Below are 14,238 nucleotides of genomic sequence, written 5' to 3' on the forward strand. Positions count from 1 at the left end.
CTCCCCAGAAATGTAACTACCCACTGTGGCAACGCAGAGCGCAAGAGCTGTGATTTGTCCGCTTAGCAGTCTTAGTGTTTCTGCTTTAGTGTTTCTGGCTGCTTCTCCACCTCCGCAATTTCCAGATTGATTGATTTGGATCAATAAAGAATCAGAAAGGTTAACTGAGGAGATTTGGAGATACAGACATTTGTACAACATAGATAGATAGATTTCGTCGAAAATTTCGATGTTGAAAGTGAAGTAGGAAGTAGAAACAAAAATTAACCCGAATAGCAAAAAAGACACTGTCTAATGTTTGGAAGTGAAGTTGTTACAGACCGAGCCAGACTGACACAAGTGTGTCTCACAAGTAAATGTCTCGCACCAGTGGAAGGTCAGTGCGTCAGGTCCTTGCGTGTCCATGCGCAGAGGCATAATTGCGGCGTTAATGATGGCAGGAGCCGCTGCTGATAGACTTAAAACAGTTACAGTTACAGTACTTATTGTTTTTCTTGGTATCCTGTTTCCACAGCTTGCATTAACGCGAGATCAGTTCCAGTGCTTTGGTGGAATGAACCAGATATGTAATCTCACAGCAGTCCTGACTGATCAGTAAATGAACTTTGAAACCTTGCCCATGCAGGAAAACAAGATATCGGATTTGACTATATGTAGTGTTTATGTCCTGGTAAACATTGCAGTAATGACTTCTTCCTTATTTGTCCAGATCATGGGAGCCATTACCAAGATGGCCGTCAAGTGGTGCATGTCTGTACATAATACAGAGACATCCTATTCAAATAGGAATTTGATTGAACTGTCTGCAGCTGAATTGTGTTGGGGGGAAAAATAGCCTCACGATTTTGAAGGAGAATAGACGGAATAAAAATCATCTTCTGCTGCATTAAATTCAAGCTGTCCACAGTGAGTTCTCTCACAGACTCAATGGGGACCAGACTCAATCAGTCTGGTCCCCATTTAAAGTCAAGCAATACAAGAGGAAAAAATTATTATTATTAATCTTTTACTTTGAGGCAAGAGCTAGTTATGAGATGGGGTGATGAGTAATCCTTATGCTGCTGAAAAATGTTGAGCACTTGTGTATAAGGCAGAGAAGATGAAATCTGAGTCCGCCAGTTAAAATTCATAGCTGGAAAAATTTTAACTGGAATAAGTGATGCAGTGGCCCACATTAGAAGACATGCCCTCAATGTAAAAAAGTGACACAGGATTAGAACCTTTTACTGTTTTGTTAACTTCCTTTAGTACTTTAAATACATAAGTACTTAAGTACATTAAATATATTATACACTTTTGACATCTCAAGACAAATACTCGTCCATTGTCCTTAGGATTTTAGGGCAGCTATGTAAAAACTGTGGAACAGTAGGCAGCAATACTAAATTATAGTTTCATGACCCTTATCTTCATGCAATGGTAGCTTTTTTTCCATAACATACAGTTCATTTAACAAAAAAAATAACAAAAAAAAGAAAAGAAACACAGTGCAGCAAGTTCACCTTGGTCTTCTGTTTACTCCTGTTCTTTTTTTTGAACTAGTTCATGTTGTGATGCTTTCTGGGAGGCACTGAGCTTTTGGCAGCACAGGGCTGGCAGATTGAGCGAAGGCCAATGCGGTCAATCAAAGGCCACCTTTCCTCTCTCAGCTCTTGCTTTGGGGTCTTGCTGACGGTAATTCTCTGATTTGACTTTGATGTGCCAATTTGTGCCTGATGAATAATTGTCTGGTTTGCTGATAACTTGTGGGAGTCAAGTGTATTCTGGTGGCACTCAATGCAAATGGGAGATATTTGGGTCCTTCAAATCACGACAGTAGCCCCTCTACATTTGCCTCCCCGTTCCGTGAGTAAACTGACCAATTAGCTGTGTTTGAAGAAGCCATTTTTGATTAGAGCAATCAGTAAACAGCAAGGCCTCTCTATGATTGTCCCCCTGATTAGATGAGTTGTCACTTGAGAAGTTGTTGGAGATTTTAATTTACGGCCTTATATCGCTGAAAAGTATGGTAATTACCTAATCCATTCTCCACAGTTCAGCACTTGGTTTAAAATTCATCCATACTGTTAATGTTGATGACCTCATTTTTCCTCCTAAAGTTTCTTAAGTAGTCTCTGCATCGACTAAATCAAGCAAATAGGGGAGCCACCATTTAGGCTAAGGTGGACAGCATTGATGTCAGTGATGTCGGAATCAATATGATGAGAAAAGCCTTTAGAAGGCAAAGGAAATAAAAACAAATGTAAGACTACAATACATTTTAGATCTATTTTTGTTTATTTAAATACTGTATTCACCTTCTTTCTTTCCTGGCGACAAGCTACTCAGTAAGTCATAAATTATCACACAATAATCTGCATGAGAAAAACATCTTAACATCATTATTCACACCCATCTTTGAGTGTCTATGCATTAGACCTCAATTAACACCATAGGCCAGTTAATGGCTAAAAGACTGCAGTAAGTGATAAATTACAACATTCATGTGTCTCTAAATTACCAGTTCAGTAATTTGAATAAGTAGACACAGCACCTGGAATAAAATTGCTCTTTGAGTAATGAAACGGTTAAACAGATTTTGTATGTTAGCACATACCAGCCATTTGTCTTTAGGTCTTTCGGACGGTAAGGCATTCTAAAATGTGATTAGTGCTGTTAACTCATCTGTTTCAACCCAAACTATGATCTTTCCTTGAACCCAATCGATTTGTTTTCTGGTCTCACCTTAGCCACGCTGAAAATGTTAATAGAAACTCAATAAGACAGCTATATCTAAAAACAATACTACAACATTGACTTTTAACTCGAACCCAATTCTCCTGGGTGTAGGTCCTGTTGACCCATTCATCCACCCCAACCTCCTCCTTGCATGGAGTTGGTCACTCTTTGTGAAAAGGAAATGAAACTGCCTCGTCTATGCACCGATCCAAGAGTTTTTCCAGTGTCAAATAAATCCCCCTTGGTGACATTATCTTGCTATGGCTAACGTTACACTATACCTGATATCATTTTCTTTTTTTCTTTTTTTTTGCCATTCTGAAATGGTTGCCAGTGGCAGCACAGCACACCTTGCTGTGTAGTGTTTCAACACTGACAGTCTTGTAAAGCATTTGAAAACGCATCACACCAAACATAACGTCAAGTTTACACAGGAAAAGGAGAAAAACAAGGATGAACCGGAGCAACAAAAGGTGAAAACTTTATTCCAACAACATGAAAGATTCTACTTTGCTGCATTGTTGCATTTTGACAGTTTTTAAAAGTATTTCTTTTTCATACTGGACTTTTTTTTTCTTTGTATTGGATCCAGCTTCCGGCTCTCTGGCATTCAGTTTCGTAAAGGAAAATAAATCAGAACATCTGTACCTTCCTTACTTACTTACCACAAGATTCTTGCAGAAAGCCCTTCCTGACGACAAACTTCTCTGACTTTCACTACGTTAAGTTATCAGTTATGTAATGCTATGTTACGTAAGGTTGCAGAGCATAGTTTGATACGCTTCAGAAATGAAAGAAATATATATATATGAGTTGGTAAATATTCTTGGTGAAGAAAAATATATGTTTTTTTTTTATTTTTATAACCTGTATAGAGGACAATCTAAAGGTTGTAATCTATACTGTGTGTTAGAACTTGAGAGGTACCACTTGAAAAAGATAACCTCAAGAAAACACTACAACATAGGTACTAACACTACACAAATATCTTCTGGGAATAGTAGATGTCTTAAAGGGGGTCACATTATCTTCCTTTTCCTCACCTTTTCTTTTTTAAGGTGGCTTGAGGGTGTAAATTAAAATACATTTACCTCATTGCATCTGACACGTTTGAGTGACCTGTTAGAAAGTAAGGCCACTCGTGACAGCTCCACTTTTAACGGTTACTTTTTTAAAGTTACATTAGGTGACATCATACAAGACTCAAACCCACAGCCCAACTGCAGATTGCAGTATATTGACCACTAAATCCCCAAATGATGCCTCAATCAATACAGCAGACGGAGTAAGTAGACAGAGGAAGGGTGTGTGTGTGTGACACAAAGCCAGGATTAGGCCTGATTAGGGCAGTTTTAACATGTCCTGCTGATTAGGGGCCAGTGGATCTGACCACTAATTAGATGTGAAGTGTGGCTGGCCGCACAGACAGGACAGCAGCGGGAGGAGGGGTTGGCAGCCCAAACTCACCCCCTCCCCTCCCTCCTCGCTGTCCCTCCCTCCTTCGCTTGCCCACTCAGCTCCCGCACAAAAGCCTGTGGGGCTCTTTGATTGGGCATGTTGCATTGTGGAGAGGCGAGGTGAAAAAGAGTCCCATTTCCCTTTTGCTGTGCCACTACCCCCTGCTGGGTGGAGTCAATGTACCCTTTCTGTGCCTTCGTATGACCAGCTGGCTGCAGCGGGGCAAATAAACACTCTAGCTCCACCGGCCAGTGTGACTCCCATCCCAAACAGAGCCTTTGTCCCATGTGGATTGTGCCCTAATTGGTGTCCCCGAGACGAATTCTCAGTGTGATTGTTATTTGCACTGATGAGATTTTAACGGACAGATGATACACAGAAGAAACAAGTTACAAGTAAATAATAGACTAATGTTTGCCTGCTGGGAGAACAGAGGGACACTCCCCTTGTTTTTTCAATATCCAAAACACTGTAGACACATGTTAAAGTTTATTTAAGGATAAGCATTATCATTCAGAAGCTAAAGGACAAAAAATGGAATGCCTTGAGATAAAGCAAATTTGGGAAAAACCACACTCTTTGGTTCACATCAGTACAAACAAAACTACAAATAGTACATATTTCTTTGTGGCATTATGAAAAGACAGACAAGCTTAATGGTTTTCCAACGTTTCTTGGCACGTGTCCCCTTAAAATCTATTTGTGACCTGAAGTTACAGGTTTATGATGTCAGGTTTCACTTTTCAGCTAGGGTTAGGGTTAGGGTTAGGACTAGGGTTCACCAAAAACAGTTTAGGTGTTTATGTTTTTGATTCAGTCATATCCTGGTACTCATTACGTGACTTCCTGGATTTGCCCTGCAAAGTATCGCTGCTAGTTTAGAGGTACGTAGAGAACTTAATCTAAACTTAATTCAAATTATTTCACCGGAACTTATTTAACCGCAAAAGGTTCCAAATTTCATCGTAATAACCCAAAAAAAGAAGTGTTAATTTCTATAAAAACTGCACTGACGTCACTCACGCCTAAACTAATTTGTGTGTTTGCGTTTAAAGCGCATTCAGCTGTGCCGCCACATTCTCCTTTCCTGCCTCCACCCCAGGACCCCCTGACCACAGCACTCTTCAAGAGGAAGAGGGAAGAGAGTAAAGGAACATGGGATTTGGGACGTAATCCTGTTTGTCCTCGGGGTCACCCGGCTCTACAGAGTTGAGATTGTCAGCTACAGTCTGGAAGTTTATTCGAGGGACAAACAGCAGTCTAATTGTAATTCCCTCTAGAGAGCAGTCAGTGTCTCCCGCTGAATGCTGGAGAGGAGACAGGTTGCTGCAAGATGATAATTGAAAAGAAAGTGGGTGGTCCTCTTTGGCCCCTGTGGCCCTCTGGGACAGTTATATTGAGACTCCTGTGTGATTTGGAGGGGGCAGATTACCGAATGTTATATTTGAAGAAACGATTATGTCCTTCTGGGCCTAATTTGACACACATAGCTGTTGAGTGATGGCTGTTTGTGTTGTCTTTTGCCATTCATGTCATGTGTGTCCGTGTGCATGTGTGTGTTTGGCTGTTTGTTGTCGCATCATTGCCCCACGTTAACTAGTTCCAAGGGCTTTTTTTTTTCGTCCTTGAATTTTACTTGACAACTTCTGATTCATTTGTGCATTTGTGTGTTACTCGCAGCATGTTTATCTCAAATTAAAAAGATTTACTTTGCATCCAAATACTCTATTTGTATAGTCACATTCAGTCTATAAAAAGAAATGCAACAACAAAAGGAAATAAAGCAACACACTACACACACACAAATAACTTTGCCGTAGCCAGCGCACACTGATCTTATCCATTGCATTGCTTACCTTCATTGAACTGCTCTCCAGCTCTGGCCCTATTAACCAGTAATCCGCAGACTGGCAGCTGGCCATTACCGTGGCAACGGTGAGCTGGGAGAAAACTGCTTGCTGGTTCAAAAGTAAAGAGGAGTGCTGTGAAGGACAGAGATGAACTCTTTTGTCCTGTAAATGCGTCTTTTTCATATTTCTGAATGTCAAAATTTTATTTCTTTTTAATATATTTTTTTTTCTTTTTTAGCAGTAGTAGTTTTTATGCTTGTTTGATTTTCTCTTTGGTTGTTTCATGCAGTTTGAAACCCATTCCAAGGATGGAGTGTAATTATATCATGTGTAGCCTTGCGATTGTGACAGATGTACAGGAGGACAGGCGCATGTTGAATGGCTTACAAATTATTTCATAGAGAACCATGCCCTTCGTGTCACAAAAAAATATTGGTTATGGATGTTTACAGTCTTTAGTAGTGCGTGAGTTAAGTCTCTTCAACATCTTTCTTCACAGTATTTACCTGTAGATGCAGACAGAGCTGAATTTGTCTGGACATATATATTATATATATAAAAAAACACTTCCTGACATAAGAGTAATAAATACATGAATTCTTTGCAGTAGTGGTTTGTTCACATTGATATTATTGCTTCCTAACGTAGCCTGTAGCTTATTGGTTGTAGAATTTGTAGTTGTTTTCCTGATGTCCTGATGCAGAGGCCTGTAGATGCATTGTCAGCATGTGTTGTGAATAAAACGTAGACGTTAAGGACAGAATCAGACTCTCGAAAAACTTATTACACTGTAAAGGCGGCCTTTCTCCATCCTTGTCTGTTCTAAAGCCTAATAACAGCGTCACCTCGCCGGACGATTCACAACTGTAATAGATTTCAGACCTGGCTAAACACATTTTCTTAAAGAAGAGTTTGCGGGACTTAATGAGGCATAACTAATGGAGGTCCCACAATCATCAGTGCCACGCTGGAAGCACTGTGGCAGGACAGAACAGCCATTGATTCTTGCTTCAAACCTCTTGAGTTCCTAATCAGCTTCTTTAGTTGTACGTTTCAGGCCTGACAAACCTATTGTTGGCCTGTGTCACTGAAGGTCAGTAGTTATTAGTGGCAACTGAAAACAGTTTCTCTAACTACTTATGAGAGAATTGAATAACATGCATAGGGGGACTTGGAGGGGGGATTACTGGCAGCGTAGCGGGTCCGGTCGGCGCAGAAGAGAATGTGACATGGTTTTCTAATAAGGGATGCCCCCCCAGCCCCCAACTGCCCACCCTCCCCATCTCTCAACCACACACACACACACACACACACACACATAAACACACTCCTAACCTGGTACTTCAACTTCAGCTCCTCCTCTACCATCGACAGTTGTGAATAGTCTTCAGGAGGTTGCTTTAGCCCCTGCAATGCCTAATATTGCTAACATTGTATTCATAGCATGCAACAGAATTAGCCGGTGGTAGTGCAGGAATAGGACTAATGGTGCGTGCGTTTGAGTTCACACTATTGCCAAAACAAAGCCTATAGAGAAATGTGGTTTCACGTTATTTAATTAATCCGAAAATCTGTTTGAGCAAGAAGGGCTTTCAGATTCCTTTAACCTCTTTGAAAAGTTCTTTTTTTCTTTATCTTTTTTTTTTTTGAAAATGACTGGAATTAAACTTTTTTCCTTCCTGGGGCGACTCAACTTGCGAGTGACTCGTTCTGCGGAAGCCAAACAAATCCAGCAGGTTCGCAGTAGAGGAAGATTGTCTCGCTTTGGCAGAAGACGAGGGCAATACACTAATTAAAATCTGTCAGCTCAAAGCATTCATTCTCTGGGTGAAATGAAAAAGCGGACCCGGCCTCTCCTAATCGTCTCACAAGGGCCAAGATATGGGGAGCATTTCTGGGAAAGGGGTGACGAGGACACGGAGGGACTCGTGGGAGTAATCTTTGCTCCTCAGCCGCTGTCGTGATCGTCATGACGATTAGCGATGCACATGTTATCATTCATATACGTGTATCATGCGAAGTGGAGTCACATTTTTCCATCATGACCTGCTTGTGCATGGTTCAGGAAAAAAAATCTTACTAGTCCACCGCTGCACTCAGAACCTAGGCCCGGCTGTGCTTTTAGCTTTCTGCTTTAATTGCCTTGTTTTTAAGACATGAAACAAGTTCAACTCCTATTGTACCTGGAAAAAAAAAAAAAAAACTAGAAATAGTGAACTGTACATGATGATGGTTATATGTTTGAACCGTGTTTCTGTGTAAACTAGGCAGCCAATAATGTTAAGACCTCGCCAATTAGTGTTCTCCAGGTTGCTAGGTCGCCATGGTCAATTGAGGAACACATCAATAGGACTTGAAAAGGTTTCTCTGCGATCAGACCTTCTGACATATTAAGTAGAATAATGGGGAGGAAGAGAGTTGTGTGTGGGGGGGCACGTCGCACAGACTGAATCAAGGCTTCCTTCTACATTCACATTATGCAGTGCAACCTGCAATTACCTGAGAAGAATGGTCAAAAAAAATCTTTACATCAGTGAAATAGATTATCCTCCGCTTCATGGTTTCTGCTAACAGCATATATGGCATTGAAGTATAAACAGACCCCTTCAAGTCCGGTTGGAAATATCCGCTATGTTTAAATGGAGGCAATTTTATGTAATGCAAGACTTCGTCGGTTGCTTTTTTTGGTGTGCATAACCGTGAGCACATGAGCGAGTGCAGGCGTGTGTGGGTGTTGTTGACACGACAAACCTTTAATCAGAGCCCGCGACTACATACACAGAGGATTAACACTAGGCTGTGGCGACCAAAACTTCCCAGACAGAAATGATGATGCCAGCACCAATTACAGTGGCCAGCCTGTCTCATATATCCTTACAAAGAGAGGTACCCCCCCAATAAACTGAGAGAAGCAACAGGCACAATAGCCAGTGATTACCAAGCATAGCCTATTAGTGCACCATAACTATGGCCATTGAAAAGAGAAAAGAATGGCTTCACCTCCACTTTCATTTCATGTGGCCCACCATCAAAAGCTTTGTTGACAGCTCATTCATGCCCTCAATTTAGAGACGAAATCTATCAGGAGCATCTTGCAGCATCAAAGTGTATATTGTGGAATGCATTTCTCTTTTTTAATGCTCTTATCAAACTCCCTTATGATGGAGTTGCCGCGCTCAATTCCAAATGTCAGGTGCACATTGGCTCTGGCGCTTCCTTCGAGTGTAGGGATGATAGCACATATACATACAGCTGCCAGGTATGTGAAGGGGTTGGAAATGGAGGCTCTCCAAGGTCTCCATTGAGATGTACTGATAGCCATCATCATCATCACAGGGTGTCATCAGCAAGGGGATTGAGAAGTAATTTCCGAACGTGTTTAAATGACCACAGGAAATGAAATGTTAGGTTCTATTATCAGTCGCTGCTGGTGTAAAAAAAAAAAAAAAAAAAAAAAAAGAGAGGGTTTTGAGGACGGAAGCAAAGGAGAACTGACACTGATGCTAAGTGATGACCTTAAACACTTTGGAGTTTGTTTGCACAAATCATTCATCTTGTACCGAGATTGCTCAGAATTGGGTTTAGTGTGTGTGTGTGTGTGTGAGTGTGTGTGTGTGTGTAGGGGGGTCTCTCTGTGTGTATGTGAATTAAAAGAAAAGATGCATCTTCTGCTGAGTACTAGTACATTTCTCTCAAGGCTTTAGAAATAAATGTTAATATCATCAATCAAAATAACAGTGAATGCCAAAAATAAAAAAAAATAAAAAAAATAGATAGTGTTTGTATTTACTTTTAGGGCTTCACTTGCAATTTTATTCATGTCCACCTTGTATATATTTTGTCAAACAGAACAGATTTAAAAACGTAAATAAATAGATTTAACTTTTTTTTTTATTTGTGGAAATTAATTTAGAAAGAAGATGCATTATTTTCTCACTTCAACATCAGTAGGCTGTGTGTCAATCCAAAATATCTGATCCCAATAAATACTTAACTTACTTAACTGTCTGCTTTATTTAACCAGTTTTTGTAAAAAGCTACAAATTAAATTTAAATTGTAAAAAATTAAAACAAAATAAAATTAAGACGCACATGTTTTTTTCCCCTCACATCTGATTTTAAAGGAACGATAGAAACTTTTATTTTGAGTAGTAATAATAATAATAAGTATGATTATGGCCGTTCATTTTAATGTATAACCATAATAATAATAATAATAATAATAATAATAATTCAAAGCGTGTTCTCCCTTCTTTTAGATAATATATTCGTTCTTATCACATTAATTGTCACTCATTGTGTATTTTATAAAACCTCGCATTCACAATAAAGTTGACCAATTACACTGCGGCAAAGCGAAGGTCTGGGACTATTACATAAAATAACATCAATATAATTAAAGATTTTGTAAAGGAAAAAAAATAAATAAATTCATTAATGCATAAATTAAAAGTCAGTATTGAACCTGCAGGAAAGTGTCAGTGATTTCCCGGTCTTAGAGTCTTGCAGACATCTCCCATGAAAGGCAGCCCTCCAAAATGTCACCTGAACAATGCTGGCTCCCTCATCGACCTTGCTTTCCAGCTCAATTTGGTCTCAATCACAACATAATGAAAATGCACTCCAAAACAGATCCCTTTTAAAAAATTACTTGTCCAGGAATAGCTCTGACACTTCAAGTTATTTATTGTTAACGTTCAGTTGGTTTTGAAACATATACAGCAGCCATCACGCATTTGTTCCTTTTTAACTTACAAAAGAATAAAGAAAACATAAAAGTGGACGCAATAACGATTATTATACAGTTAAACGCATTCTTGTGTGTTAGCCAAATATACAAGTCCCTACTTTATTCAATAAGTCTAAATGAATACATTAGTTTACAATATTAATATGATAAAATACCAGGTTATCACCGCAAATAAGGAGTGGTGGCTTAGTGTACTTCAAACCTGATCCCACCTTTCCCCCCACAGTCCGAACTCAAGTGAAGCAGCATTCCTTTTTGTTTCAACAACAGAGACTACGTTTAAAACATCATGAGGAAGGTCCAAAACATGGATTACAAAAGGTCCAGAAACGACATAATTGCTTTCAAGGGCGGCCATTTCTGTAATGTTCAAAAATAGACTCCCCTGTCAGAGATGTCAAGAAAATGTGCCCTGATCAGCTGGTGCGCCACTGTGCGCCTTGTCCCCTCCAACACCAAAGGGCCCCCTTTTTCAGCCCTCAGCTCAGCATATACGTATATATATATATATATATATATATATATATATATATATATATATATATATATATATATATATAAGATATATATGTTGCAGTGTTTTGCTTTTGCATGGGCTCATCCGCAGATTCACATAGAAAAAGTGGAAAGTGACAGTACTGTATTAGGTCCTACCACGTTCTGCCGTAGAGGAGGTTTGAGCTGACCATGTTACTGGTGTAATCTACAGCAGATGTGTCTATCTGGGCCATGTTGAGCTGGCTGTGGAGTGAGGGGGGGCTGGGTGACATCTCTTCCAGATCCAAAGCGTTCACCTGCTGCTGGCTTTGATGCTGGCTGAGGCTGCTAGTCGAGGATGCGAGCACGACTCCGGCTCCGTTCTGTTGTTGACTTTGTTGCTGATTCTGTTGTACCTGTTGCTGGTTCGGCGTTGGCGTGTTGGAGCCGTTCTGGCACGGTTTACCGTCCTTCACCAGAACGGGCACGGCCACGCGCCTCGGGGACTGCGCCTGCTGCTGGCACAGGTTACCGTCCTGTTGCTGCTGCTGCAGCTGTTGCGCTGCCTTGTCCTTGGCCTGGCGCTTCATCTTGTACCGGTGGTTCTGAAACCATATCTTCACCTGGGTCGGTGTCAGGTGGATCATGCTGGCCAGGTGCTCCCTCTCAGGTGCCGACAGGTACTTCTGTTGCTTAAACCTCCTCTCCAGCTCGTAGACCTGAGCCTGCGAGAACAGGACGCGCCGTTTCCTCCTGGGCGCAGCGTGGAGAACTGGCATGGCTTTGGTGGCGTCCGCCATTCCTGTGAGACCCCCCATGCCGGTCATGTTCATACCTGTGGAAGGTCCCATGAATCTAGAAACTTAAAAATATACATACATATACGTGCGTTCAATAAACAGAAGAGGAGAACACTATTTCGCCTGAAAGTCTTTTGGTTATTATTTATGTTATTAATTGAAGTTGGATTGAGGTTGTAAAGCATCAACTAAAAACACATAATAATAATAATAATAATAATAATAATAATAATAATAATAATAATAATAATAATAATAATAATAATAATGAAAATAATAGTAATAATAATAATAGTAATAATTTCTTTTAAAAATACAGTAGTTACTTGCCAAAGATAAAAAAGTCGAGCCAGACTTGAAAGAATGATCTCCTTTTCAGTTTAATCACAATAATGCCAATAATGTAATCTTAAATTAAAGATTCTCTATAACATTATAAACTATTGCATGAAATCGTTTTTATCCTTAGCTCTCCATCACAATCAATTATAATTTTAAAATACGACGGCGATTTGCCCATGTGCTTTTTCCGATGCCATCCGTGAAATTCATTTTCGTTTGCAGGAAGAAAAGTGTAAATAAAAAGAGAAACGAACTTACTTGTGGAGTATCTTGGATCAGGGTTGGCGCTGTACCACCCTGTTGCTGCTGCACTATTCCGCATGCTTTCCTGGTACGACGGAAGGTCTCCCATGTTGCCAATGCTTCCATTGCAGTATCCCCCCATTGCGCTGTGGGAGAACTGGGAGACGCTGTGCGGCATGTGGTAAGTGGTGGCCACGGTGGCGTTGTGGCCCATGGAGTGTTGTTGCATGCCCGTCTGAGACACCTGAGGCTGTCGGTACGCTCCCAGTGGAGAGGTTAGGTTCCCTGCGCCATCCATGCCACTAAACTTCTTGTAGGTCTCCTCGATTGGACTCAAAATATCTGTCACTGAAAAAGGCGTTGTATGCTTTGGGCTCAACGACATGATTCAGAAAGCAGGTAGATTTTTGTGTTTGAGCAGATCAACCGTGTTGTTGTATCGGCTCTCTCCTTGGTGGATGTCTACGTAAGAGAGTGCTTGTAGTGCGCCTGAGATCCTATTGATCGCCTTGGAGAAGGAGGCGAGCCCAGGGCGCTCTTAGCCCGGGTTTATTGGAGCCAGGAGCCAGGTTTACGACAAACACGAGGGGCGGAGCAAAACTCCTAAACCAGCAAACAATAGTCATTGACATTTTAGGGAAATAATTCATGAAAATGCACTTTGCTTTATATTAACACGTGTACGCGAATAAAACGACGGCACATATTTACGATTCTGTACTTTCTGGCGACTATAAACAGGTGAGAATACCCCATTATGTTCTGCACATCAGCTGATCTGACCACATATGACTATTTTGCGTCAGTAGGGAATTCCACTCTTTCTAGAAACTTTGAGAGCACTTTGAACAGACACAAGGGCCACCGAGTATCATCAAAGAGGCACAATGAAGTTGTATGACCGGCTCATTTATGCTTCTTAAGCATCATTTTACCCCACCAGAGAGGGACAAGTCCAAATAGGCTCAAAAATGACAAAATGCTGAAAGGACACGGATCCAAATTGTGAGTATGTCACTACCTCGCATTCAAACAAAGTATGGCACACGATTTCACATTATATTTGCCAAAACTAACCATTCAGCTTTATCAATTATTTAGGGGTAAACTGGCAATAATATCTAATTCATACCTTATTTATTTATTTATTTATTATTATTATTATTATTATTATTATTATTATTATTATTATTATTATTATAGATTAGATTTATTAGACTGGATGCGCTTTGGAGACAATATTGTAAGCCTCGAACCCTTAAGTCTGGTCAACATGCATTAATGACACTTTGCAGGCTTGACCTGACATTGTAATCTCTGAGCAAACTGACTGGCGCCAGGGGAAGATGAAGAGGAAGAGCGACACAACAAGGGGGTCAAAAAGAGAAAGAAGCTGCTACAAATGCCACTAATGAACAGCTGTTAATAAATCTTCCCATTGCAGCCAAACACGCGCAATTTAGCCACAACACGTCTGTAACACACTACCGAGACTACAGCCGATAAAAGAAACAGTATTAGGCTGCCCGTGGTGATATTTGCTCGGATTTATGTTTTTTTATTCATTATCACTGACGCCTTACAGGAGACGGCAACAGGA

General features: G+C 40.4%; 1 protein-coding gene across 2 annotated transcripts; it reads right to left on the reverse strand.

Moving 5' to 3' along the window:
* Window positions 1-10,694: 10,694 nt before the first annotated feature.
* Window positions 10,695-13,309, reverse strand: nkx2.4a (NK2 homeobox 4a). 2 transcript variants are annotated; one of them, XM_047611326.1, is made up of 2 exons: window positions 12,654-13,309; window positions 10,695-12,115 (listed from the first exon to the last, which is right to left on the reverse strand). In XM_047611326.1, exons 1-2 carry the CDS (start codon window positions 13,021-13,023, stop codon window positions 11,427-11,429), a joined length of 1,059 nt encoding a protein of 352 aa, XP_047467282.1. In that variant the 5' UTR covers window positions 13,024-13,309; the 3' UTR covers window positions 10,695-11,426. The 2 variants fall into 2 exon arrangements, with proteins under 2 accessions (XP_047467282.1, XP_047467283.1); XM_047611327.1 differs by having other exon boundaries at window positions 10,695-12,088; window positions 12,654-13,306.
* Window positions 13,310-14,238: the final 929 nt, after the last annotated feature.

The sequence above is a fragment of the Mugil cephalus genome, chromosome 17 (genome assembly GCF_022458985.1).
Source record: "Mugil cephalus isolate CIBA_MC_2020 chromosome 17, CIBA_Mcephalus_1.1, whole genome shotgun sequence".
NCBI lineage: Eukaryota > Metazoa > Chordata > Actinopteri > Mugiliformes > Mugilidae > Mugil > Mugil cephalus.

Coding starts and splice junctions, on each gene's coding strand:
- nkx2.4a (XM_047611326.1), bottom strand. CDS start 13,023: ATGTCGTTGAGCCCAAAGCATACAACGCCTTTTTCAGTGACAGATATT. Junction 12,116..12,653: donor TGATCCAAGATACTCCACAA/GTAAGTTCGTTT, acceptor TATATTTTTAAG/TTTCTAGATTCATGGGACCT.